Source organism: Gopherus evgoodei, chromosome 19 (genome assembly GCF_007399415.2).
Source record: "Gopherus evgoodei ecotype Sinaloan lineage chromosome 19, rGopEvg1_v1.p, whole genome shotgun sequence".
Lineage (NCBI taxonomy): Eukaryota > Metazoa > Chordata > Testudines > Testudinidae > Gopherus > Gopherus evgoodei.
This window is the reverse complement of record NC_044340.1, coordinates 22,055,322-22,081,536: the sequence shown is the minus strand read 5'-3', so window position 1 is coordinate 22,081,536 and position 26,215 is coordinate 22,055,322. Positions and strand designations below refer to the sequence as shown.

The 26,215-nt window shown below is 51.7% G+C and overlaps 1 protein-coding gene across 6 annotated transcripts in view; it reads left to right on the top strand.

The window, feature by feature from the left end:
• BCL9L (BCL9 like) overlaps nucleotides 1-24,451 on the top strand; it is a 95,111-nt gene extending 70,660 nt beyond the window's left edge. For 5 of the 6 annotated variants that reach the window (XM_030538160.1, XM_030538155.1, XM_030538156.1 and 2 more), the window contains 6 exons: nucleotides 1,082-1,204; nucleotides 9,609-9,822; nucleotides 11,258-11,342; nucleotides 11,564-13,916; nucleotides 16,179-16,439; nucleotides 19,436-24,451. In XM_030538160.1, coding sequence (XP_030394020.1) covers nucleotides 1,082-1,204; nucleotides 9,609-9,822; nucleotides 11,258-11,342; nucleotides 11,564-13,916; nucleotides 16,179-16,439; nucleotides 19,436-20,592 — 4,193 coding nt within the window. In that variant the 3' untranslated portion in view covers nucleotides 20,593-24,451. The remainder of the gene's footprint in view (nucleotides 1-1,081; nucleotides 1,205-9,608; nucleotides 9,823-11,257; nucleotides 11,343-11,563; nucleotides 13,917-16,178; nucleotides 16,440-19,435) is intronic. The other variant, XM_030538159.1, reaches the window with a different exon arrangement.
• The last annotated feature ends 1,764 nt before the right edge of the window (nucleotides 24,452-26,215 follow it).

Genomic DNA, 26,215 nt, shown 5'->3' with positions numbered 1-26,215 from the left:
TCATTGTGTCTGGCTGGGAGAACTGGGGAATGTGAACCCCATGCAGGGAGGGGAGTTAGAGCAGGAGCAATAAGGGAGAAGAACTTGGCTGAGACTGAGAGGGGAAAATTTGGGCTGGATGCCAGGAAAGTGCCCACGCAGTGTGATGGCTCAGGCTGGGGAATCGTCTTCCAAAGGGAGGGTACGAGCCCCATTGCTTGGCACATTTCTGCTACTCAGGGCAAACCTCTGGGTGGGATCCCATTGGGAACAATTCTGCTGCAGCCAGCAGGGAGATGGGAGTTGACAGGCCTCTAATGAGCCCCCGTGTCAATCTGTTGTGCCAGACTGAGCTCTTGTGAATGGCAGAGGTGGCTGGTATTGACTGAGCTTTCCTGCTCAGCATTCCAGCAGCAGCTTTGCCTCCCTTGGCTAATGTGTGGGTCGCAGCTCGGGGATGGTGCTAGGCTCCAGCAAAAGCTTCCAGATCCCTGACAATCTCAAGCTGTTTTAAACAGTTCTGTTGCAGCAGTTTGGGCCCAGCTCAGGCTGTGATCCCATCCCCCCATAGGTGAGGAACAACTGCATTGGAGAGTGGGTCCCAGCCTGGGCTCTGACTGCTAAATGCCTTTTTGCAAAGCCATGCTAGCAGGGCCTCACCCACAGCACAACCAGGGCCTTGCTGCAGGCACAGCACAGTGCAGCCAATGATCTCTGGGCAGAGATGGAAATTCTGCTTCCAAGTTGTGCACTGTAGGAGGGAGACTAGCTGCAGGTCCTGCATTACTTGGGGATAGCAGGGCTTCTGACCCACGTAGGGCTGTTCAGTCATTGGGCAGGAGTCCACATGGCTCCATGCTGGGTGGAATTGCTGTGGTTTAGTGCAGGAAGCAGACAGAGGCTGGTTGTCAGGGCCAGAGTGATGCCTGTCACAGGGAGCTGAACCCTTATACATCTGCCCCTCTGTTCATTGGACTCCTCCGACTGGTTTTGCTAGCATGACCCTAAGTGCCAGGAGATGGTGGGGCAGAGCCCCAGCCTACTCAGTCCATGCCTGTGCCGTGGCACTTCCCACTTTCTGACAGGTTCTATCCCATTGCAGGGGAGGTGGCTCCCCGCAGCAAGCGTCGGTGTGTGCTGGAGAAGAAACAGCCATATAGCGGGGACGAATGGTGCTCAGGACCGGACAGCGAGGAGGACGACAAACCCATCAGCAGCACACACAGTGAGTATTCCCTCCCCAAACAGCCCCGAGATCACTGTATGCCCAGTTCCTGTTCTGGAGTCTGTCATTGACGGCAGCGATGGCAACCAAAGGCTCCCAGAAGAAGCTGTCTGTTGGCTTAACAGGGCACTTGGTGAGGCGTGTGGTGATGCTGCAGGGTTGTAGTATTACACACTCTGCGTGTGTGTGTGTGTGTGTGTGTGTGTGTATTGTGAGGGAGGTGTGATGTGGTGCTCTGCAGGTGGATTTTGTGCAGTGTGGTTTAGGTGGTGGTGTGCTGGAGGACTGTTGAATGCAGTGTGAGGGTAGGAGGGGTCGGTGTGTGATATGGGACTGGATCAGTCCCCCAGCCCTCTTGGCCCTGTCTCCACGAGGGGAGATTTTCTCCCCCCAACTCCCATGACAGGTGGGCTGGCCACGCTGGCCTGTTGTGCATGGCTGGCACTGACTTGGCTTCAATGCTGTTTGGCAGGCCAGTGGGCATGCACAGAGCTCATCGTGTTCTGTGAGCGCTGTGCTCAGAGAGTGCCTTCGGCATGGATTTAGATCCCTGTTCACACTGTAGTGTTGGACCATCCACTCTGGAGTCACTGCAACCCTGCCTGCAGGTGGTTGTGCTCTGGCATTGAGGGAAATGCTCAGGGCCTGCCAAGAATCTGGACAGGGCTGAGTTAACCAGAGTGCACTGCACACAGCCTTAATTTCTGATCAAGGCTTTAAATCAAGTTAAAAGCTTGCTCTGAGGCCCTGCGGTCTTTATTGTAAGTCTCTGGGGAATGGTGACGTTTTATCAATAGGTTTCATGTGACTCTTAAGCCTCCGCTTCCTCATATCCCCATCTCGGTCCTCTCTCCCCACCCATTGGAATCTCATATGTTAAAAAAGTGTCATTTTGTGTTTAGCTGGAAGCTGAGGCACTTCCCTCGGCCTAATAAATAGCGCAGTGATCGTGTGTGTGTGTGTGGGGGGGGAGATTGAGAGAGAGAGAGAGAGAGAAAACAAACTGAAGGTCCCACTTGCCTTCCAGAAACAGCAAAATCCTTTGATTTGTTGCATCTTGAATTCAACAGTTTTCAAACTGTGGAAGTGAAAATATTTTTGAGGCAGCTGGGTCAGGTCCATTTGGGTCCATCCTTCACATTCTCACTTCTCATCATCCTGCCAATGGCTTTCCCAACAGACAAGTTCCCCAGCTGCTGGAAGAAAAAGCTAGATTTGTTTCCCTGGATGTATCTATCCCATTCACTTCCCTTTCTCTCCAGAATTGTGTTTAAATTCTGCTCACAGCAAATGGAACATGGTAACGTCATTAAGAAAAGTCTGAAGCTAAGAGTTTGTGAATCAGAGCAATTGCCACTAGAATGATAGAGGAGATTTTCCTATATCAATATTCATGATGGTTTGTATTTCTTAAAACTCTAGATACTTTTAGCCATGAATACCTCCCACACATCCTCTCTGACCCAGGCTCCCAGTTTGACATAAGGGACTCACGTTGTTATCTTCTCCATCCACATAGCTGCAATCTTAGCTTTCAGTAAAAAGACTATAGGATAAAGACTGGTTTGCCACATACTCTGAAGTATGCTTCCAGTTATTGAAGCAAAATGCATGCTATATATCCACTACAACATGAACCCCTCTCCTGAAATGAGCTGACCTCAGAATGGCCAAGAGCACATTGCAACAAACATCAAAACAACGTGCTCAACCGTACTGGTGCTCTCTCTCTCTCTCTCTCTCTCTCTCTCTCTCTCTCTCTCTCTCTCTCTCTCTGTGTGAAAAGATACAAATGTCCTTTGAGAATGGAGGTCTAAGAGGATGATGGAATCAAGAAAGCAATAGTACCTTCAGCCAGGAAGATTGCCCACTCAAATCTCTTAATGGAGACATCATCATCAACAGAAGCAAATGGATGCAGTATCACAAGCTCTAGTCACATGAAACCACTCTTTCTGAAGCAGTGCTAAATGCAGTTCCTAGGCTTCTATATCAAACTGTTTGATAGTCTGAACCGTCTATAAATGAGCTTGAAAAGGCAATCACCTCTCTAGTACCAGGAAAGGCTACAGGAAAAGAAGGAATTCCAGCTGAAGTACTGGAATAAGACTTAAACATCTGCCCAATGTCTTGTTTGCCTGGTGGAGGGAAGGAAGGGTATTGCAAGGCATGAATGATGCCAACATCATAATGCTGTATAAAACCAAAGGAGAATGGAGAGATTGCAACAACTACAGAGGAATCTCTTTCCTTAGGATTGCTGGTAAGGTATTTGCACAGGTCAACCTCAAAAGACTCGAAGTTCTTGTTGAATGCATATATTCAGAGAGTTACTGTATCTTCCATGCCAGTAGATGAACTATCCATATAGTCTTCACTAAGGCAGCTGCAAGAAAAGTGTCAAGAACCAGGAAAACCTCTCTAGATGGCCTTCATAGATCTTACAAAGGCTGTTGACCTGGTCAGCAGAATGGGTCTTTTCCAATTGCAAGAGAATTTGTTGCGCCCCATCTCCCACCCACTGTCGTCCTCAGTCTAATTCAATCTTTCCACTGTGGCATGAAGGCTACAGTCCAATATGATGATGATCAAGCTGACTGCTTTGTAATCCACAGTGGTATCAAACAGAGATGTGTTTTGGCACTAACACTTTTTGATATATTATTCTCTCTGCTGCTTTGTCATGCTTTCTCATCTAGCCACTGAGGGTGTACGGACAACACTTCAACATTGCACATATAAGAGCTAACAGCAAAGTCAAACAGCTGCTGATAAGGGAACTTTTTTGTACTTACAGCACACTGTTTGCCATACACAGTGAAGAGGACCTTTAGCAACATGGCAGTAGCTTTGCACTAGCTTGTGACAAATTTGGACTAATCACTGGTCTAAAGAAGACCATGATTATGGCACTCATGTGTGGACTGCACGAGAAGTTTTTATAGCTAGTACCGTGCTAGAATTTGTCACAAGTTCTGTTATCTAGGATCAACTGTTCTGGATAACCTACCTCTAGATGATGAGCTTAATTCTCACACTGGAAAGGCAGCCACCAGACCCCACACCAAGGTATGGGTCTACCAGCTGTGCATTTTAATTACACTGCTATATAGTGGCAAGATTTGGACCACCTACAGTGGACATGAGTAGGCTAAACACCTTCCACACCTATTGTCTTCATCATATTCTAAATATCAAGTGAGAAATCAAAGTTCTTCTTCGAGTGATTGCTCATATCCATTCCAGTTAGGTGTGCGCGCTCGTCGGAATCTTTTTACCCTAGCAACTCCAATGGGCCGGCAGGTCGCCCCCTAGAGTGGCGCCGCCATGGCGCTTGATATATACCCTGGTTGGCTAACCCGCTCCTCAGTTCCTTCTTACTGCCGTGTCGGTCGTTGGAACTGTGGAGCACGGCTTTGCTGTCTTCCACATCCCTAGCTCTCCTTCGTTGTACAGTTCATAGTTGTAGTTAGTAGTAAATAGTTGTTAAGTGTAGTTAGTTAAGTAGTATATTGTAAATAGTTGTAAATAATAGTTGTAAATATTTGTTAGCCGGTTTGGGCCGTAGCCCTTCCCGGCACCCGGCACCGGGCCCATGCCTGGTTCGCCGGGCTTCAAGACACAGGGCCTGTGGTCCCCACAGGAGGTGGATTTACACATCAACATGCGGGAGTTGAGAGCGGTCCGCCTTGCTTGTCAAACGTTCTGTCATCAGCTTCGAGGTCGTTGTGTCGCGGTATTCACCGACAACACGACGACCATGTACTATATCAACAAGCAGGGCGGCACCAGATCCTCTCCCCTGTGTCACGAGGCGATGCGACTCTGGGACTTTTGTATAGCCCACTCCATTCACCTCACGGCTTCCTTCCTCCCTGGAGTACGGAACACGCTGGCGGACCGCCTGAGCAGATCCTTCCTCTCGCACGAGTGGTCCCTTCACCCGGACGTCGCCCTCTCGATCTTCCAGAGGTGGGGTTGTCCCCGTGTGGACCTCTTCGCGTCCAGGGGGAACATGAAATGCCAGGCGTTCTGCTCCTTTCAGGGCCGGGAACCCGGGTCTATAGCGGACGCCTTCTTTATCCAGTGGACGACCCATTTGTTCTACGCGTTCCCTCCGTTCCCACTGGTCCACAAGGTCCTTCTGAAGGTGCTCCAGCGTGGCCCAGGCAACATTGGTACCCCATGTTGCTGGATTTGGCCATAGCCAACCCAGTCCCCCTGCCCCTTCACCCGGACCTGATCACCCAGGACCACGGCAGTCTCTGTCACCCGGACCTCCAGTCGCTGCACCTCGCAGCATGGCTCCTGCGTGGCTGACCAGATCCGAATTACGCTGCTCTAGCCCGGTACGGGAGGTGCTCCTGGGCAGCAGGAAGCCTTCCACCAGAGCGACGTACTCGGCCAAGTGGAAGCGTTTCTCCTGTTGGTGCACGGAGAGGGGTTTCCTCCCTATGGAAGTTTCGGTCGCCAATATTTTGGACTACATTTGGTCCCTCAAGCAACAGGGCCTGGCGATATCGTCCCTTCGGGTTCACCTGGCGGCTATCCTCCACCTTTCACCCGGGTGGGGATGGCCGCTCGGTTTTCTCTCACCCGACGGTGACTAGATTCCTGAAGGGATTAGAACGTCTCTACCCCCTGCCCCTACCTGGGATCTCAAACTGGTTCTGGCTCGGCTAATGGGGCCCCCCCTTTGAGCCGTTAGCGACTTGCTCCCTGCTCTATCTTTCTTGGAAGACTGCCTTTTTAGTAGCCATCACCTCAGCTAGATGGGTTTCGGAACTCCGGGCCCTCACAGTAGACCCCCCGTATACGGTCTTCCATAAAGATAAGGTACAGCTGAGACCGCACCCTGCCTTTCTCCCCAAAGTGGTCTCAGCCTTTTACGTCAATCAGGAGATCTTCCTCCCTGTTTTTTTCCCAAAGCCTCATTCGTCACGCAGGGAGCAACACCTCCACTCGCTTGATGTCCGTCGGGCTCTCGCGTTTTATGTGGACAGAACCAAACCGTTCCGCAAATCCCCCCCAGCTTTTTGTGGCAGTAGCGGACCGCATGAAGGGGCTTCCCATTTCCTCGCAGAGGTTATCCTCGTGGGTAACGTCCTGTATCAGGACCTGCTATGACTTGGCCCATGTCCCTACGGGCTGTGTGACTGCGCACTCTTCCAGGGTGCAGGCATCGTCGCTGGCTTTCCTCGCCCGTGTGCCCATCCAGGAGATCTGTCGGGCAGCGACCTGGTCATCGGTCCACACCTTTGCTTCCCACTACGCCCTGGTCCAGCAGTCCAGAGAGGACGCGGCCTTCAGGTCTGCAGTGCTCCATGCTGCTACTTCTCACTCCGACCCCACCGCCTAGGTAAGGCTTGGGATTCACCTAACTGGAATGGATATGAGCAATCACTCAAAGAAGAAAAGACGGTTACTCACCTTTGTAACTGTTGTTCTTCGAGATGTGTTGCTCATATCCATTCCACACCCGCCCTCCTTCCCCACTGTCGGAGTAGTCGGCAAGAAGGAACTGAGGAGCGGGTGGGCCGGCAGGGGTATATATCAAGCGCCATGGCAGCGCCAATCTAGGGGGCGACCTGCCGGCCCACTGGAGTTGCTAGGGTAAAAAGTTTCCGACGAGCGTGCACGCGCGGCGCGCACACCTAACTGGAATGGATATGAGCAACACATCTCGAAGAACAACAGTTACAAAGGTGAGTAACCGTCTTTTTCTGACACCAAAGTACCTGAGAAAGCAAAATTGCCAAGTCTAATCAGGTTCAAGGATGTTTCCAGGAGTGACTTCAAAGCTTTTAATATAGACACTACAGAGAGCTAACAGGCCACATTGGTGGGCTGTCCTGCACCAGGGAGTCAAAGAGGCTGAAGAGATGTGGTTGAGGGAGAGGAAAGTGAAGACAGTAAAGCACAGGAGGCCTCAGAGTCTTAGTAGTGCACTAGCTTCCTCTTCTGGCCTTGTGCCTTCTGCCTGCATTATTTATGGCAAAGACTGTTTCTCAAGAATTTGATGTTTTAGCCACTTGCAGTGTTGCAGCACAACACACAGTAACTGAACTTATTTGGCTGTTTCATTGTCATCTTTCAAGGCTGCCGTTCCATGTTAATGCTTCATAAAGTTGTATGGGAGTCTGACTATCTTTGCTACAGGAAAGTTGCCAGTTGGAAATGTGAATTTCTGCATCACCCTAGAGAGAGGATCCTCCCCTCTGCTGTGCAGGCCTACAGCTGGGTGCAGAGCAAGGCAGGCAGGCAGTATAAAGATAAAGTGGACAAGCATACAAGGAGCTGCAGAGTTGCCCTTGTGTCTGACTCAGTGCAGTGCAAACAGACAAGGGCTTAAAGCAAGTTGCTGTTCAAGGCTCTTCCCTTTAGATCCCTGGGTTTGAGGCAGTATAGCCCAGGGCACTAGGCTGGGAGTCAGGACTACTGGGTTCTCTGCTTGGCTCTGCCACAGATTCACTGCGTGACCTTTGGCGAGTCACTTCTCCTCTGTGCCTCAAGAGAAAGGGATAACGCTGGCCTGCCCTTTACAAAACACTCTGTGATCCATGGGTGAAAGGTGCAAGGTAAGACTGTTATTTCTGAGGCTTGCTGTGAGCAGATCATCAGAATGCTGCCATGTGTGACAAGAGAGCATCCAGCTGGAGAACAAATGGCCATTCTCCTGTTAGAAATGGCTGGATTTTAACAGTTCTGCATAGAATTTTGCCAACTCCAGCACTATGATCCCCATAACGTGGCGAGGAGTAAGCCTTCCTCAGACTGCCCCCATGACAGAGACAAGAGCCTGGTTCCACTCCCAGCACAGAGACTCTAGGGAGTCTTGTTCAGAGACACAGGGTAGTCTGGAGAGTGCGCAGAGGAAGCGTTGGGTGAATCCTGGCCTTGCCCCCATTCCGGCCTTGTCCTTTATTTAATACCAGAGCCTCGTAGTTCACGTGAAGGGGCAGTAGCTTTGCACTCCCAGTCAAGTTCAGGGCCTGGGGGGATGTGTGTGGCTGTGGCTTCAAGGGGGCTTTGTGCAGGTGGAAGTGCTCATGCAGACTATCTACTAACTACCCTCCAGCTGTCCATAGGGCGCTGTGCAAATGCAAAGCACCAAGTGTTGTTGTTAATTACAATTATTATTAATATTAAGTAGGAGTATTATTAAATAATAGATAGTGATTAATTATTATCGCTCCAGTATGCAGTGTTCCCTGAGTGTCTCTGGAATTGCCCTGGAAGGGGAAGGCTGGGAGTGTTTGGGGTCTGTCACTCACCAGGAGGGAAAATGAAGGGGAGGAACTAAGCCACTCCCTGCTCCTCGGATCTCTCTGGGAGGCTGTAGATATCCAGGCCCAGAAAAATCCCTGTTGTGTGCTGCCATCTGCTGGAGGCTGGGGGAATGCATAGCCCTGCCCTGCTGGCGGGAAGATGCAGGAGAGAGGCCCTGCTCCCCAACACATTTGGTTTTTGTTTTTCTCTTGTGTTTTGTAAGGGTATAAACTCCAGGGTAGAATGTTGGGCCAGAGACACTGAATCCTCTTCTCACACGCACCTCTGACACTGGCCCTCAATCCTGACTCTCAGACTCCCTGCTACTTCAGTCCTGGGCTCCCTCGACACACACAGCTCTACCAGTGCCTCTCATTCCCAGCTTTCAGATCCCACTATCCCAGCCCCAGGCTCCCCTACACCATAGGCAGCTCTGCCGGTTCCCCTCAATCCTGACCCCCCAGCCTTGAACTCCTGTGTTATACCGACCTCACTCTGGTAATTGCCCTTAACCCAGACATTCAGTGTGTGCTGTTTACAATCAGAGAATATCAGGGTTGGAAGGGACCTCAGAAGGTATCTAGTCCAACCCCCTGCTCAAAGCAGGACCAACTCCAGCTAAATCATCCCAGCCAGGGCTTTGTCAAGCTAAGCCTTAAATCCTCTCAGGATGGAGTTTCCACCACCTTCCTAGGTAACCCATTCCAGTGCTTCAGCACCCTCCTAGTCAAATAGTGTTTCCTAATATTAACCTAGACCTTCCCCACTGCAACTTGAGACCATTGCTCCTTGTTCTGTCATCAGGTACCATTGAGAACAGCCTAGATCCATCCTCTTTGGAACCCCCCTTCAGGTAGTTGAAAGTAGCTATCAAATTCCCCCTCATTCTTCTCTTCTGCAGACTAAACAATCCCAGTTCCCTCAGCCTCCCCTCATAAGTCATGTGCTCCAGCCAGGGCTGTCCCTAGCTATTCTGGAGCCCTATGCAGCCCCCCCCTCCCCCCGTGGAGGCTTTGCGGGAGGAGAGCAGAGGGGCTGTCCGCAGGCCTCCACAGGGCATCCTGCTCCGTGCTTCCCAGCAGTTTGTGTTATGCTGATTGTTGGTAACAGCTGCTCTCTCCTGTGTCCTCTGCAGACTGTAATGTAGCAGATCCTGCAATGTCCACAGCCCCGCAGCTTGGTCCTGGGTCCAACCCGCTGCCGAGCCTGAATGAGACCAGTTCTTCCAATGCACCACATGGTGCTGCTCCTGGCCTGCGGCCTGATGCTGGGGGCAGTGGAGGTGGTGGTGGTGCCGGAAAGCAGCCTTCCCAGTTTGTTTATGTCTTCACCACTCACCTTGCTAACACGTAAGCGGTAAACCCGTGTCCGCCTCAGTCCTCCCCATTGGCTCTGGCCACTTAGGTTGGTCTACCACAGCTGCCTCCTACATGTTGCAGTTAGCTCTGCTGTCTCTGGAGAAGGTGGGGACTGGAGGTTCCCTGGGTTGCCCTTAGCATGACCTCTCCCCCTACCCCCAATTCACATTCTCCTTAGCATAGTTGTCAGCTGCTGGTGGAGAGACTTCATCTTAAATGTGAGTTGTCTCCTGGTAGTGCCCTAGTGCTGCCAGCTGCAACAGGAGCCACAGAGTGCATTTGGCCAGATGTATAATAAAGGGTCATAGGAGCACTGAAATGTGTTGGCTGCTGCCAGAGGCAGGATACTTGGTTAGATGGATTAGTGGTATTATCTGGAAGGGCCCTGGGAGAACAGATTGCGGTGGGAGGCACTGGGTGCTAACACTCCAGATTATTGGCTGCCTTCAACTTGCTCCCTTCATTCTTTTGCAGTATCTCAGCCACTGATTCTCGGGAAACATACAGCTTTAGAGTGCCTGCTTAGGTCATAGCTAGAGTCCCGTGAAATTATTTTTATTTTTTTAATAATTTTTCCTTTTATTTTTGGGGAGCTTTGTGCTGTGTTATCCATGTGGGAGGGGCTGGGTCCTGCCACCAGGAGAAGTGGGAGGCCCTGAGGGGGCACAGAATGAACCTGCCCCACACTCACCCCATTGCAGCAGCTCCTATCCCGCAGGACCTCCCACTCTGAGTGTTGAGACCTGGCACATGGAGTCACAGTGCTCCTCAGATTTGGCCCAGCTGTCCTCCATCCGAGGACTGGGGTGTGGCTGGACCAAATTTGAGTGAGTGGTGCTGCAACACCATCTGCTTAGGTCACAATGCTACTCACTCAAATTTGGTCCGGCTGCACTTCTCTGTCCTTTCCTGTTATGAGGGCAGAGGGATGGCCAGGCTAAACCTGAGCAGCATTGGGACCCTTGTGGGCCAGGTCACAAAGCTCAGTGCAAGGAGCTGGGCCCAGCCCCTGCCGTAGGGTGAGTTTTCATTTGATAGTTGTTTTTGCTTTTATGTTGTTGTTTCACATTTGCAAAGAACATGGGGTTCTAGTCCTAGCATATCCCAGTGTCTCCCTCCCAGGCTATATCCCTCTGGCAGCACACAACAACCAGTGCAGAGCACAGCACTATGCACAGTTCAGGGGGTGGGGAAGGGGAAATTGCAAGGCAGAGAGATGCCCTGAGATCTGTGCAGAAGAGGTGGAAGTTCAGTGCCAGCTCTCCTCTGAGATTCCCACAAGGAGCCCAGGGGGCTTGGGCATTACCCTAGGGGGCCAAAGGGCAAAGGTAGCCCTGCTGGGAGTTCTGAGCCTGTGGACCAGGGAGTTGCTAAGTATTTCTGGCTTGACATTTTGCTGTTCTTGACCAGCTGCTCTCTCTTTTAGTGCCGCAGAAGCTGTCTTGCAGGGGCGAGCAGACTCCATCCTGGCCTATCATCAGCAAAATGTTCCCCGGGCAAAGCTAGACCAGGTATGGCTGGATGAGAGCCAGACACTCTGGTCTGTGCATGCTGCTAGCTAATGTCCTCATGGCCGGTCGCACCCTGACCCCACTTGCAGCTCACATTCTTTCAAGGGGGATGGGCTCAGTTGGCTCTTGTGGGGATTCAGGGCTCGAAGCCCACCCAAAGTCTGGGGCTACACACCTGCCTTATGTGTATCTTGCTGACTTTGGCTTCCCCTTTCTCACAGGCTCCAGCTCCCAAGGTACTAGGAGTTGCCGAGCAACTGCCAGTTAACTCACCTGCCTCCAGCACTCCGCAGCCTCAGCCCCCCCCACCCCAGCCCCCTCCGCCCCAAAGCATCAGTCAGCAAGCTTTGCCTGCACCAACTACCCTACCCCAAGAAGGGACGGGAGAGGACATTCGGCGGGACCTGACTCCCAACTCTGTGGGAAATAGCAGCAGCAGCACCCAGGCAGGGAGCAACCACCCCAACACACCCAATGCCGCCTCCAACCCGATGCAGCCTGGGCAAGTGGACTCTTCTAGTGCTTCCAGCTCTAACTTACTGGGGGATGGTGCCAGTGCTGGGGCAACCGGAAATGGGCAGGTAGTGCTGGGCCCCAGGAACCCCATGAACTCAGAGGGACTCTCTAAGGAGCAGCTGGAGCACCGGGAACGCTCCCTGCAGACCCTGCGGGACATTGAGCGCCTGTTGCTGCGCAGCGGTGAGGCCGAGCCCTTCATGAAGGCCAACCAAAGTGCTGGCGAGGGTGGCCCCACTCCCCAGCCGCAACCCCCACCCACCCAGCCACCCCTCCCACCTGTGGGCATGAAGAAGTATGAAGAGCCCCTGCAGTCCATGATTTCACAGACGCAGAATCTGGGGGGCCCCAACTTGGAGCATGAGGTCCCCCACCACCCAGGCTCTGACATGGGGCAGCAGATGAACATCATGATGCAGCGGCTGAGCCAAGACAGCCTGACGCCAGAGCAAGTGGCCTGGAGAAAGCTGCAGGAGGAGTATTATGAGGAGAAGCGGCGGAAGGAGGAGCAGATCAGCATCCATGGTCGACCCATGCAGGAGATGATGATCCCACAATCCATGGGTGGCATGATGATCCGGGGGCCACCACCGCCTTATCACAGCAAACCTGGGGAGCCGTGGCTTCCAGGGATGGGGAACCAGCTAAGGGGGTCCATTGAGGTCCAGGACCCCATGCAGATGAGGGGAGCACCCCCCTTCCCAGGGCCAAGGTTTCCCGGAAATCAGATGCAGAGGGTCTCTGGCTTTGGCGGGATGCAGAATGTGTCCATGGATGCCCTTGGGTCCATGAATGCTATGCAGCGGCCAGTCAGGCCTGGCATGGGATGGAATGATGATATGCCTCCAATAGGAGGCCCAGGGAACTTTCCACAAGGGAGCCTGCCCTACCCTTCAGGGCAAGGGGACCCTGAGCGGTTCATGAACCCCCGAGCCAGGGAGGAGATCCTGAGGCACCAGCTGATGGAGAAGCGCCCGGTGGTGATGCAGAGGCCCATGGGGATGTCTGGCAGCTCCATGAGCCAAGGTTTGGAAATGGAGAGGATGATACAGGCTCACAGGCAGATTGACCCGTCAATGTTCCCTGGACAGATGCCAGGAGAGAGCCTAGGTGGTGCACCCATAGGTATGGACTTCGCGGGTACCCGCGGGATGTTGAGCCCACCCATGAGCCAGTCGAGCCTCCGAGACATGGATGCACCCATGGGACCTGGGAACCTCAACATGAACATGAATGTCAACATGAACATGAACATGAACCTCAATGTCCAGATGACCCCACAGCAGCAGATGATGATGTCGCAGAAAATGAGGGGTCCTGACATGATAGGCCACCAGGGCATCAGCCCTGAGGATCTGGCCAGGGTGAGAGCTCAGAATGGTAGTGGTGGCACAATGATGGGGGGGCCACAGAAGATGATGATCCCTTCACAGTTCCCCAGCCAAGGGCAGCAAGGCTTCTCAGGTGGGCAGGGCCCCTATCCCAGCATGCCCCAGGAGATGGGCAGTGCCCCAGACATGTTCAGCCCTGAACAGGGTGCCATGTCCATTGGGAACATCGGTGGCACCACCAGGCTCAGTCACATCCCTTTGCCGCCAGCTTCCAATTCCGCTCCCACTCAAGGGGGCAACCTAGCCAACATGCACCCGGCACCCTCACGGGGGCTGGGCCGCAGGCCCTCCGACCTCACCATCAACATCACCCAGATGAACTCCCCTGGCATGGCCCACCTCAAGTCCCCAACGCTCAGCCAGGTGCACTCACCGCTTGTCCCCTCCCCATCTGCCAACCTGAAGTCTCCACAGACGCCCTCGCAGATGGTCAGCATGCCACCTTCCAACCAGTCTGGGCCCCTGAAGTCGCCCCAGGTGATGAGCTCCTCCCTCAACATAAGGTCTCCCACCAGCTCACCAAGCCGCCTGAAGTCCCCTTCCATGGCCGTTCCTTCACCCGGGTGGGTGCCATCTCCCAAAACCACCTTGCCAAGTCCTGGAGTCAGCCAGAGCAAGCAGCCTATCAGCATGAATTCGTCAGCTTCTATGGGAGGGCTGGATCAGGGTAAGCTGCTAAACTGTGTATGTGAGTGGGATAGGCCACAGAATTAAAGCCTGGTGCTCCGAAGGTCTCTGCACATTGCTGGTCACTCTCATGGGACCCAATAATTCTGTGGCTTCCAGACCCCTATTTTCCATATACTCAGACTAGTAGTGATTACATGGCTATTTCCCTGCAGGGCTGTGGTGGGAACCTGCCTTCCCATAGCCAGCTCTCCTTGTGCTGGGATTTGGGGTTGGCGAGTGGGCATCTAGGGCCCAGCACTGGAAGTGCTGTGATAGCAGCCCAGTTCCTTTTCCAAAGGGATAGAATACGCCATCTCCCTTTCTGTGCCATGCACCAGGCCTCAGGGCAATGTGGCTCAGCATTGTGAAGAAGGGAACAAGAGCCTAGATTAGGGGAAATGCGTACAGCCTGGAGAGGGACTGCTCTTTCCTGGTGGTCTGAATGAGCCTGGTCTGTCCGACATATGCAAGTCTGTACTTGCTTCTTCTGGGGATTAATACCAGTGATTTGCTGTGCCCCACCACACCCCCCGATGCTGTGCTCTCTTATTTACAAGGAGGAAAACTGAGTAGGCAGCCTACTATGCACTGTAGAGGTTTGGAGGGAGACATTGGACCAAATTAGAAATGAGGAGCCAGGATCCCAGCATTCCCAAATCTCTCTGCTGAGTGGCTCGTGCTCTTCAGAGTTGGGTAGGGATGGAAAAATGGATTGATGGGAGACAGAGTCCTTAAACATATGTCCTGACTTGGGGAAGTGCACTGAAAGGAGGGGACAGTGGGTGTGTCTCTGTCACTGAGCAAACCTGTCTTGGTGCATTCCAAGGGTTGGGGGGATTGCAAGATATGTCTGGCCAATTCCCAGCTCCCTGCATTTCCTTGTGTTTCTTTTCTCAGGCCCCACGTTCTGTTGTCTGGGGAGACTTTTTGCAGGTAGATCAGAATTTAATCCAGTTATTTATGCAGGCAGCATTGTCTAATGGTCAAAACAGAGTCTGCAAGAATCATAGACTATCAGAGTTGGAAGGGACTTCAGGCGGTCATCTAGTCCAACCTCCTGCTCAAAGCAGGACCAGTCCCCAACTAAATCCCCAAATGGCCCCCTCAAGGATTGAACTCTCAACCCTGGATTTAATAGGCCAATCCTCAGACCACTCAGCATTCCAGAACTTCAGGCCTTGCTCGGCCACTGTCACCTTGGCCAGGTCCCTTCACCTCTTGGTGCTTCAGTTTCCCCTGGCCCTGATTTGAGTCTTTCATTGTCCCTCTGATGATATGACAAGGATTCCCCATCCCCACTTTCTTTCTTCTACGTCCACTCATATCGGGGTAACAGGACAGGCTAGAAAGCAGGGTTCCTTCCTAGGTACTGGGGGCTGGTTCACCTCTCCCCCCATGCCTTCTAGCAAGGTTAACACCTCTCCCCACCCCCATTCCCCTGTACAAACAGGCTGTTCCCATCCATGCCTACTTGCTTGAGGAGGCCTTGAGTGAATGCAGAGCAAATTACCCACCAGCGTAATTTGTGTGCTCACAAGACACATTGAGTGCCAGAAACCTGCCCACAGCTACATCCAGGGAAGGGATGTCAGAGTAAGGCCCCTGAGGTACCTCTAGTGCTGGAAGAATGGTTCCAGGTAGCCCTGCATGGTGCAAGGAGCATGTGCTCATAGCTACTTAGTGCAGTGGCGTGTCAGTCCCGTCTTGTACTCTCAGCCAGAGCAGATTGTCGGCCAGGCCACCAACTGCTGCATTTTTCTTACTCACACTTGGCGTCTGCACACTTGACATGCTCATTTGTGCCCCAGGTTTCCAGTTTCTGACTTCTCTGGGTTAGCTCTTGAAGTTAGTATGGATTTTGCCCCCAGGCATCCAGCAAGAACTTTAAAAAGAAGCAGGTAGGGGAAAGGGGCAAAGTTTTCTGTATCCAGGTCTAGAAAAAGGCCTCAAACTCAGTGCCTTCCCCTCAGCACCCGCTCCTCTCCTTCTTCAGTTCATAAGGGAAGGGCCAGAGCTCAGAAGTTGGGACTAGATCAGATCTAACTCCCCTATAGTGTGGGGTGACTGGTTCTGGTGCCAACCACAGCAGGTGGTCCCAGCACAGAACTTCCCCAGAATCCATAAGGGGTTTTGGTTGGGGGCCAGGGCTGGTCTGGGTCTGTTGCTGTTCCAAGCAGAGAATTGGGGATGCTGCTTGATGGGACCAGGCTGCAGCTTGCAGGGAGCACTAAGCTGGTCTCTCTCTCTCTCTTGCTTGCAGGTTCACTCCCTCCTGGACCTAGGAGCAGTTCCTCTGTGCCTGCCAGTAATCCCTCTAGCACCATGAATCCCAACATACCTTTTACTTCCTCTCCAGATCCATCCCCTTCCCAGAACCCCCTCTCGCTGATGATGTCACAGATGTCCAAGTATGCCATGCCCAGCTCCACACCACTCTACCACAATGCCATCAAAACCATCGCCACCTCTGATGATGAGCTGCTCCCAGACAGGCCTATGCTCCCACCAGGAAGCATGCCAGGTACGTTCTTCTGGGACGGTGTCTGCGCCAGCAGGGAGAGCAAGCTGGAGCTGGGCTTTATAGGGGTAAGACTGGTCTTGTGGCTCTCACACAGGCCTGGGAGGCAGGACACCTGGGTGTGGTTCTGATGCTCAGAGTGGGGATCAGGAATTCTATTCCCAGCTCTGCCACTGACTTCTTCTATGGCTTTGGACAAGTCACTTAGCTTGTGAGTTCCTGTTTCCCTATCCCTCCCTGCCTCTGCTGGAGCATGGGGCTCAGTGCATTGATGACTAGAAAGTACCTGGGGGACATGGCTGGGGATGTGTTGTAGAAAAATGTGCTAACTGAGAGCCAGAATAGGAACAGACACGTTTGGAGCTGCAAAGCAAGGAGAACGAAAGGGTTAATTGAGTCAGATGAGAGTATTTATCCTGTGGGGAAGAGAAGAGTTTGTTCCAGGCACAGGGAAAAGCCTGAGGAAGAAGTTGGACAAGGAAGAAGACTCAGTGAGCCCTGTACAGTGACAGGACAGGGTGTAATCCTTGTTGTGTACCATGCTGTGGAAGGATCACTCCTTTCCAAATGTATGACTTAATATAGTAGAGACTCCATGGCTGTATCCTTGCCGTGGCCTCTCAAAATGTCACAGAGGCAGCAGGTTAGAACCCAGTATCGCCCACTCCAAAAGCATTGGTGTGACCAAATGAGTTCAAGGAAAATTACTATCTGTTAGCAGTATGGGGCCTTGACACACAGCAAGCAGTTCTGATTCCAGCCAGAAGAGGGCAACAGTGCCATATACACACCAGCCAGTTAATTGCAGTATAATACAGTTGGGTTATTAATGGTAACTGCAGTCACTGTAAGTCCACCAGCATGCTAGGGGTAAAAGTTATTGCAAGGGTTACATCTCCTTAGGTGAGACATAGGGATGTCAGGTCTGAGGTATGGGTGTCTTAGCCTGTCCTGAGTCTCTTGATGAGTGTCTTGGGCTCCCAGTGTTCTCATTAGCACAACTAAAAGCAATGGAACACGTCCAGCTCTCCTGCATTCAGGTGTAACTAAAGGCCTTGGGGAAACTCTAGCTCCCTGGATACTATTGACTAAGTTCTTTAAATGGAACTGCTGAGCTGGCTTCCCAGGCTGGTTTCCCAGCTTGCCGCAGCTTTGCAAAGGCATTGGGCGCTTCCAGAACCTGGTGTGAAGCTGGCAAGTGTTTGTTTGCTTGGCATTGGCGGGTGCAGTTCTGTTCTGCCATCTGCTTCTTACTGACTGGCCAGGGCCAGCTGCTGCCTTCTCCATGTGCCATTGATCTGTCTGGCAAACACAGCGAGCCCAGGAGACACTAGAGTTTCTAGCTCAGCACACAGCCAAGATCAGCTGGGGGTAAAACAGACAATGGGAGATGCAGCGTTCAGGTGGGTTACATGTACATTCCCATTCCCAGTGGGGATGATGTGACACCTCCTAGATCTTACTCATCTCCCTATCCTCTTCGGCATCTCCTCTCTGCCCCCACATGCCCAGTGTTCCTCCCTCAACCATCTACCTGAGTGTTGTCTCAGGGATGGCAGGCCCATGTTCTAGTATTTGGCCACTTCCCTTGATTGAGTCCTAGAGCTAGCTTTCCAGGAACCATGTTTGCCCTGCTTGGAGGAGGGAGGCGACTGTGACATTTGGGATGCCCTTAAATTTCCCTCTCCCACCAGAGATGTCCCATCACCGCTATCTCCACCCCAGAGCTCTGCTGTGTAGGAAACCTCAGGTGGTCTCAGCAGGGTATGGCCCAGTGGGATGGGAAAGCCTGAGCGAGGACTGGGCTATCCAGTCCATGCAGGGTCCCAGTGTCTGCAGTCAGAGCTGTGAGAGAGAGGCATAATCTGAGAACGCCTTAGTTCTGATTTCAGAAAGTCTTTCTGACCTCCACAGCAGGGGGCCCACACCTCCCTCCCATGCTGGCTGTGACCATTGTGTAAGCCAGGCAGTGCTCCTGCGGTGAGTAGCTGTGCTGTCCTTCTCAGTATCCACCACTGGGGGGCACGTTGGAGCTGCACAGAACTTGCCAACTAATGGCTGTGCTGAGGGTGTTCTTTGTGCTCGACACAATAGAGAGGTTGCTGTGCTGTACTGTCCCAGCCTGCGTAGCAACAGTGGGGAACAGGATTTGCTGGGCTGGTAAGAGCCACAAGCCCCATGTATGGCCAATGACCGACTGAGTCTTACGGTAACATCCCTTGAACCCCAGCTATTCTCTGCCTGCACTAGGCCAGCTCTGAGGTCTGGAGCAGCTCTCACCAGCACCTACCAGGGGGCCCTCTTAAGGCAAGTCTACACTGCATCTGGGAGTGAGCCTTCCAGCCTGGGTCCACAGACTCATGCTAGCACTCTAAAAATAGCTGTGTAGATGTTACAGCTTGGGCTGGAGCTCAGGCTCTGATGCCTGGGGTGGGCTTGAGAGCCAAGCTCCAGCCACCGTTGCAACTTCGAAGCACCATCTACACTGCTATTTCTAGAATGCTAGCACAAGTCTGTGGCCCTGGGCTGGAGGCTGGCTCCCAGATGCAGTGCTGATGTGCCTTTATTGTCTCAGTGAGAGAGGGAGGGGCTGGCCTCCCAAGCATGTGCTCTGGTGCTCACCTCTCCCCTGTACAGCCTAGCACCTGGCTGGTATGGGGCAGGGTGTGATGCTGCCATGGGAATGAGGTGCTGAGTGAAGGTACTGAGCAGGTATCAGGTCTGACAGCAAGCCTGAGAGCAGAGTCCCCTGGGCTTAGGGACTCTTTTACTGACCTTACTGCCTTGATGGACTCTCCATGGCAGACCCTCTCCATGGGTCTAGCAGTAAGAGCAGAGCTGGGCCAGGTTTGAATACTCCAGGGAATCTGGCTGGAGCTGATCTCTGCTTAGATGCTGATTTCAATGGAGAGAGCTGCTAGCACCAGGGACATACTCTCTGCATATGGTGGGAGGAGGTGCATGGGCACTGAGTTAACTGTCCTTTTCCCCTTCATTAGGTATCACAGGAAATCAGCCAAATCCACTGCACTTGAATTCAGTGGGGCCTGCATCCTCACAGAGTCCCATGGGGATGAACTTGCCTGGCCAGCAGCCACTCTCCCATGACCCCCCCACATCCATGATGTCCTCGCCGAATCCCCTGGGCACCAACATTCCGATGCACCCTGGTGCACAGGGGGCGGGTGTGCCCCCCCAAAACCCCATGATGCTGCCTCCAGGGCCCCAGGACTCCTTGAACCAGCCCTGTGGCCCTGTGCCAAACAATTCTCAGATGGTCCCTTCCAACCAGCTGGTGTTCCCCCGCATGCAGCAGCCCCACAATGCCATGCAGTCTCCAGCTGCGGGTATGCCCATGACACCAGGAGGTGGAGGAGGGGCTGGGATGCAGCAACATTACCAGCCTGGGATGCCTTTGCCACCAGAGGACCTTCCCTCTCAGCAGCCTGGCCAGATGCCCTCCCAGCAGCACATGCTGGGCAAGAACATCCCTCCTCGGATTGGAGATCCCTATCCCCCTGTGCTTCCGGGTGTGGCTTCAGTGCTGAATGACCCTGAGCTCAGTGAGGTCATCCGCCCCACACCTACGGGCATCCCTGAGTTTGACCTGTCCAGGATCATCCCTTCAGAGAAGCCGAGCAGCACCTTGCAGTATTTCCCCAAGAATGACAGCCAAGCACCGAAATCACAGCCTTCCAACCTCCACCTCATGAACCTGCAGAACATGATGGCTGAGCAGCCACCCACACGGCCGGGCATGAGCGCCCCCAGCCTTCCAGGGCAGCAGGGCGTGCAGCGGGGACTCAACATGTCTATGTGCCACCCTGGACATGTGTCCATGCTGGGCAGGACAGGTATGCCACCCCAGCAAGCCATGATGGGGAATAGCATGCACCAGGGCATGATGTCCCCCCAGCAGAGTCTGATGGCCCAGCAGAATTTCATGCTGATGCAGGCTAAGCAGAGGAGCATGTCTGTGTCAGGGGAAATGTACGGCCAGACGGGCCATATGATGTCACCTCAGGGCTCCCTAATGGGGCCCCCACCTCAGCAGAACCTTATGGTCACACACCAGATGAGGCAGAGGAGTGTTTCACTGGACAGCCAAATGAGCTATATCTCCGGGCCTGGAAACATGGCAAACCTGCCTTTCTAATCATGTCCTGAGGGGCAGGGGCCAACTGTAGAAAAAATGTTTTAAACCTTTATTTGGGTTAGGGTTGGGAGATGGGGGCCTGTGGGAGTGTGGAGGGGGGATGTTTTTCATATTGGATTTGCCTCTATAAGGAAAACCAGATGTGCAGTAAAATTGATGTGAATCCTTTTTTGGGGGGTGGGGGCATTATTATTTTTGAAACTCAAGTGGTGACCGGGGGCTTCCAGACCCTACGGCAGTTTGTAAAATCTTCCTTTATTTTTTCCTCGTAGTGTGGGTTTTCCTTGTTTTTTTTTTTGTTTTGTTTTGTTTTAAAGAACAACCAAAATGTACAACAAGATTTTGAATGAGCTGTAAATAGGGCTGGGAAAGGCAGAAACTTGTGCTGGTTTTAAATTGTCTGTATTTCTGTGTTTTAATAGAAGCCTCAATTTTCTGTTTTAAAACAACAACAACACTTTTTAAAAATATCAATGTACGAGGGTTTAAAACTCTTGCAGAGGGGGTTCTAGGGCAGTGGGAGGAGGTGTGAATGGGCATTGAGAGAGCCCTCTGCAAAAGAGCCTCTTGGCCAGCCCCACATCATTCATGCATCAGAACAGCTTGTGTGCAGGGATGGATGGTTTTGAACAGACATATATACACATCTTAGATCCTGATTCTGCAGTCAGACCCTTTGGGCCTGTACTCGGTTCAGGAGTGCACCTAGTCATATGGATCCACCTGCAGGATTGGAACTGCTGAGATGTCTCTAAAACAGTGTTGGTGTTGGAGTTGCTGTTTGATTGTAGTGATTGATAGTGGTCTCTATCTGTCTCTGCTACCTGGTGAAGCTGCTGGCAGCATGAGCAAGGAGAGGGCCCAGTTGTTTAGTTTAGGGACAGGTGGGGGTCTGATCCCACTCTGCAAGTAATAAGTAACTGGACCATGAGGCCTCCACCCAATCATGACACTCCCTGCTCCCCTCTCCATCCCTAGATGCTGTGTGTGATGTGTGTATGCCCCTCTGGAGACAGCAGAATGAACACTGGGATTTCTGACTGGCTGATTCCGTCCTGTGCTTCCTGGGTGCGTTGTGCAGAGGCCAAGAGGAAACTCAAGACACACACTGACACACACACCCCACAAAGCATCCCATACTCCTTGTTGGCTCTGCTCCCACTTACATGAGTTCATGCATCTCACCCTGCTGCATTATGCCCCTTGCCTCCTAAGTGCACACATTTCTGTGGGAGAGCTAGCCTGATGCATAAAAGCAGGCATTTTATGGTAAAGATTCTCCAAGCGTTTTCTCAATCTGGGAATCCCAGACTCCTCCATGAAAGGCCCTAGAGGCAACTGGCCAGCAGTTGTAAGGCCACCTTTATACCCTGAAACCACCTGCAGCAACCCTGCTCTCTATGATGGATGTGCAGCCTATGGAGACATCAGGTCCTTGCCTGCAATACTCCAACTGGATACAAGAGGCCTCCTGCTCGGACTGAGCTGATGTTTTTCTAAACGAAGCTCTAGTTCAACCAGTAATTTATTCAGACAAGTTTCATGGCCTGTGTTATACAGGAAGCAAGACTAGATGATCACAATGGTCTCATCTGGCCTTAGAATCTGTGCTGGGAAATGTTACTCATAGGAGCAGCTGGGTCTTCATTTCCACCACCACTGTAGGCTGCTTAAAGCATGGACTACAAACATAAGTTTCATGTGGGGGAGTGTGCCCATGCCTGGCACCCTCTTCCTGCAGAGAGTTGTAAGAGTGTGCTGTGACATCTTTTTGAAGGGAGGCTGGAGATAACCCATGTGTGCATGCAGCCTCTGTGGATTGCAGGAAAATATTCTAAAAAGTGCATCCAAATGACCATCGGGCACCCTAACCTACCACCAATTTGAGGTTTATCTCAGAAAAGCCAGCCTTTTTGTTGCCCCTCTCATAGCAAAGGGGCCCCTTCCCTAAGCACCAGAATGGAGGAGAGAGAAAGCTTTTGCACGGAGAAGTTGAGAAGCACTGCATGAAATGTGAACCTTCTTTTTGTGGTTCCAAAGAGCAAAGGCTGTTAGCAAAGGCTGTTGAAATGCACCAGCCCAACAGTCTCTTAAGCCAGATCCCAATGGGCTGGAACCAAAAAGTTTAGACAGAAACATTCCCAAGTTTGAGGTTGTGTTGTGGGAATGGGGCTGGCTGGGAAATCTGGATCCAAACCAGGTAGAAGGGTGTTGAGGTCTGGTCTTTTGCTTTGGGCCTGTGTCTAGGGACCGTGAGTGTAGCTCTCAGAACAGCAATGGGCTAAAAGCAGAGCCACTTTTCCAGCCCTGTCCCATTTGGTAAAATGGGAACAACCCATTGTGTTGCCCATCTCTGCCTGGGACAGTGCCCTGCCCCGTCGAAGGGCCAAGAGGGCTGTCCCTTCCATTTCCCACTATAAGTGCACTCAGGGACCTTGCTTTTTAACCGGGGTGGGTTTTTTACTCATTTCAGAGCCTGGAGGGGGGAAGATTGGTGCTGGAAGAGCTGGTTCAAGCAGAACAATACAAACCCTACTGTAAAAGAAGCCTTCCCTATTTCTCCATGTTGTCCCCTGGCAGTGCTGTTGGGGGGCAACATCTGCTAGCATTTCCCTTGTAAACACCATTGGGAGTTGCTCAGGACTAGCACAAGCCCCATGCACCACAAAAGCCCCCGGACCCATATGCTCAGGGGCATTTCACCCCCCACCATCAAGTCTCTCTATCTGAAGCCAAAATATTCTTTAAAATAAAATTAATCTTTGTCTCCAGGCAGCCACTGCTTTCACCCCAGAGTGATTAAAAGCTCCAGTGTGTAGACCTCCCACATGTCCCTCTACCCATCTGGTCTAGCTGAGAACTGTCCTGAGGTGTTGGATCTCTTCTGTCAGCATTGTCCTCACATGAGTCAGGGCCTGCAAGTTGCAAAATGTCTGTGTGAGAAAAGCCAGTGCAGCTGTGTAGAAGAGCAAGAGAGAGAGCTCACAGATGTAGGGGGAGCGATGGCATTCCAGGTGACAGAAAGGGAAGGTGACGGTGATGATGTCGTTTATCCAACATTGATTGCATGACAGTTGGGAAGGAGCAAGGCCTACAGGCCAACCGCCCTGAACACAAAAGTGAAATTCTGGAACTTTGCAAGGCTGTTGGTCCTCCTGGGGTACTTTTTGTTTGGTCTTCAGAGCAGCCAACTGGGAAGTCGTAACCAACCCCCACTGCCCTAGCAGCCAGTCTTCATGATGTCTGAATCTGGAGGCAGGCAAGGCTGAGTGGTGCCTTTTTTTGCTTTGGGTACCATCTCCCAAACAGGTCTAGTTCATCAGCAATACCGTGGGAGCCTTTCAGAGGTGAATGGTAGCTACCCCTTGTTAGGCCTAAGCAGAGCGTTTGCTCTCAGTCACCCTCTGCTGTGCGCTAGGTCTCATCTTGAGTCTTGTGGTTTATTGCTTCATTTATTGGCTTGAGTTTTGTGTGCTGAATTCTACCCAATCATGGTTCTGGATGCCCCTTTTTTTCTATGATATGTCAATGTTTTTTCCTGCTCCAAACAAAGGAAAACGTCTTTCCAATGCAATTTTAAGCAATCACATGTCCAGAATTAGCTTTCATGTCAAGGTAACAGTGACTGACCCCCCCCCTTCTCTGTCATCCCATGGAGAAAATTCCCCAATCATTTTGTACCATTATATAAATATATATATAAAAATATAAATATATAAATACAATACGTGAAGACATCTTATTGGTTTTTATTTTGAAACAATTTTTAGGCTTGTTTTTTGGGTATCTGTGCTGCCTGTAATGTATTGACCTGTTTTATAGGTGCCTTTTTATTAAAAAGAGAAGTTTCAAAACCTGATCCTTGGAGCCTGTCTTCACTGGTCTGAGTTTCTTCAACATTAGCTAGTGTGGCCCACTGTACTTGGGGGGCTCATATCAAATCACATATAGCTGGTAGTTGCTGTTTGGTAGAGCCCCAGCAAAGAACTGGCTTGGACACATGCATTTCTTCTGGTGGTTTTCTCCAAATTATGTTTGAGGAATGAGGAGAGTTGTTGCCATGTGAAGGGCAGAGATATTGTTAATGCCCAAATGACAAGTCAAATCTTAGCTTTTAACTGCAATCCTTTCCAATGATGTCAGCAGCAGTCTTCTGCTCCGAGCAGGAGCTGATGCTGTAGTAGCACCTATGATCAGCAATGTCCTGCTGAGCCGGGCCACTGGCTAACCCTCTGTTGCTGCTTTTTGGGTAGCTCATCCTCTCCATTCAGTTGGAAACAGCTACCATGAGGCAATAAAAGAGCCCATTCCCTCCCTGCCCTGCTGTCAGCCCAGCTCTCTGCACCATAAACCATGCGTGTCTAAGCTCTCTGCTCCCTCAGAACTGCAGAGCCATGGATGCTCCTGAGCCAGTCTCTCTCCTGCTCCTGCTGGGCAGAAGCAGTGAAGGAAAGGAGCAGTGTTGGCTTTATTCTCTGATGGCTCCACTGGAGCTAGTACTCAAGGCTACAGAATAATCTTCACTCCCTGATTGCCAATGAGGTCAGTTGGCGTACGTGTCTGTTCTTTCCATGTGCTGTCCCAGCTCTGCACAGAGAGCTAGTAGAGTAGACTTCAATATATTGAGACAAGTTACACATTACACTCCTGGCTATAAACATAGGAGTTGCTGATTCAAACCCTCTTTCTGCTTGCTGAGCTGGGATTTGAACTTTATTCTCTTACCTCCAGTGAATGGCTTAAATGCCACAGTGGGAGGTATTTTGATGTGGGAGCTCCCTTGGTCTTTCTGGTGAAGCTGGTCCACTGCCACTAAATAATAATTGGGTCAAACTCAGGCTGTGAATCTTTTGGTAGTCCAGTTGTTTTGGTACGTTCTCCAGAATGGGTGAGTTGCTGGTTCAAATCCCTTTTGTGCTGGTTGAGATGGATTTGAAGCAGGCTCCCTTACCTTTCAAGTGAAGGGCTTAAGTGCCAGCCTGGGAGGTATTCTGACACAGGGCTCCCTCAGTCTTTTCTATTGATGGTGGTCCACTTTAACTACATAATAACTGGGCCAAAGGCTGCCTCCATGGCTCTTGATGGTAGCGGGGTTAGAGCACTTCTCTAGGATGTGAGTGACTCTGGTTCAAATTCCCCATCGGTCTCAGTGGAGGAGGTCTGGCGCCTGAGGTGCAGGCCCTTATAAATTGCCTGTGGATTATACAGATCAGCTCTTGCTGGTTTAATTAGTGAATATTGTGGCCATACAAAAGACCCAAATCTCTTTCCTGTCCCCAGTAGCTAAGATACACATCCAGGCTGTGGCAGAGCCCTTCTCTGCTTAGGGGTGTGAGCTGCGGGCTCCCACCTCCCAGGGAAGAGTCAGAGGTGGGAAAGCCCTGTCTGAATCCCCTCCCTGTCCCAAGATAGAAATGGCCTCCTGAGAAAGGGAGGGGGTTCAGACAAGGATGTCCCATTGCAAAGGGCAATCACCTGAGAGGGAGGAAATTCCTGTGCAATCCCCTGCTGAATAGGCACCCAGGTGTGAGTACCCTCACCAGCAGCCTATAGAGTGATTCTGACTTTTGTCCTGGCCTGAAGAATTGTTAAGTCAATTGCAATAGCTTCCAAAGGCAAGAGT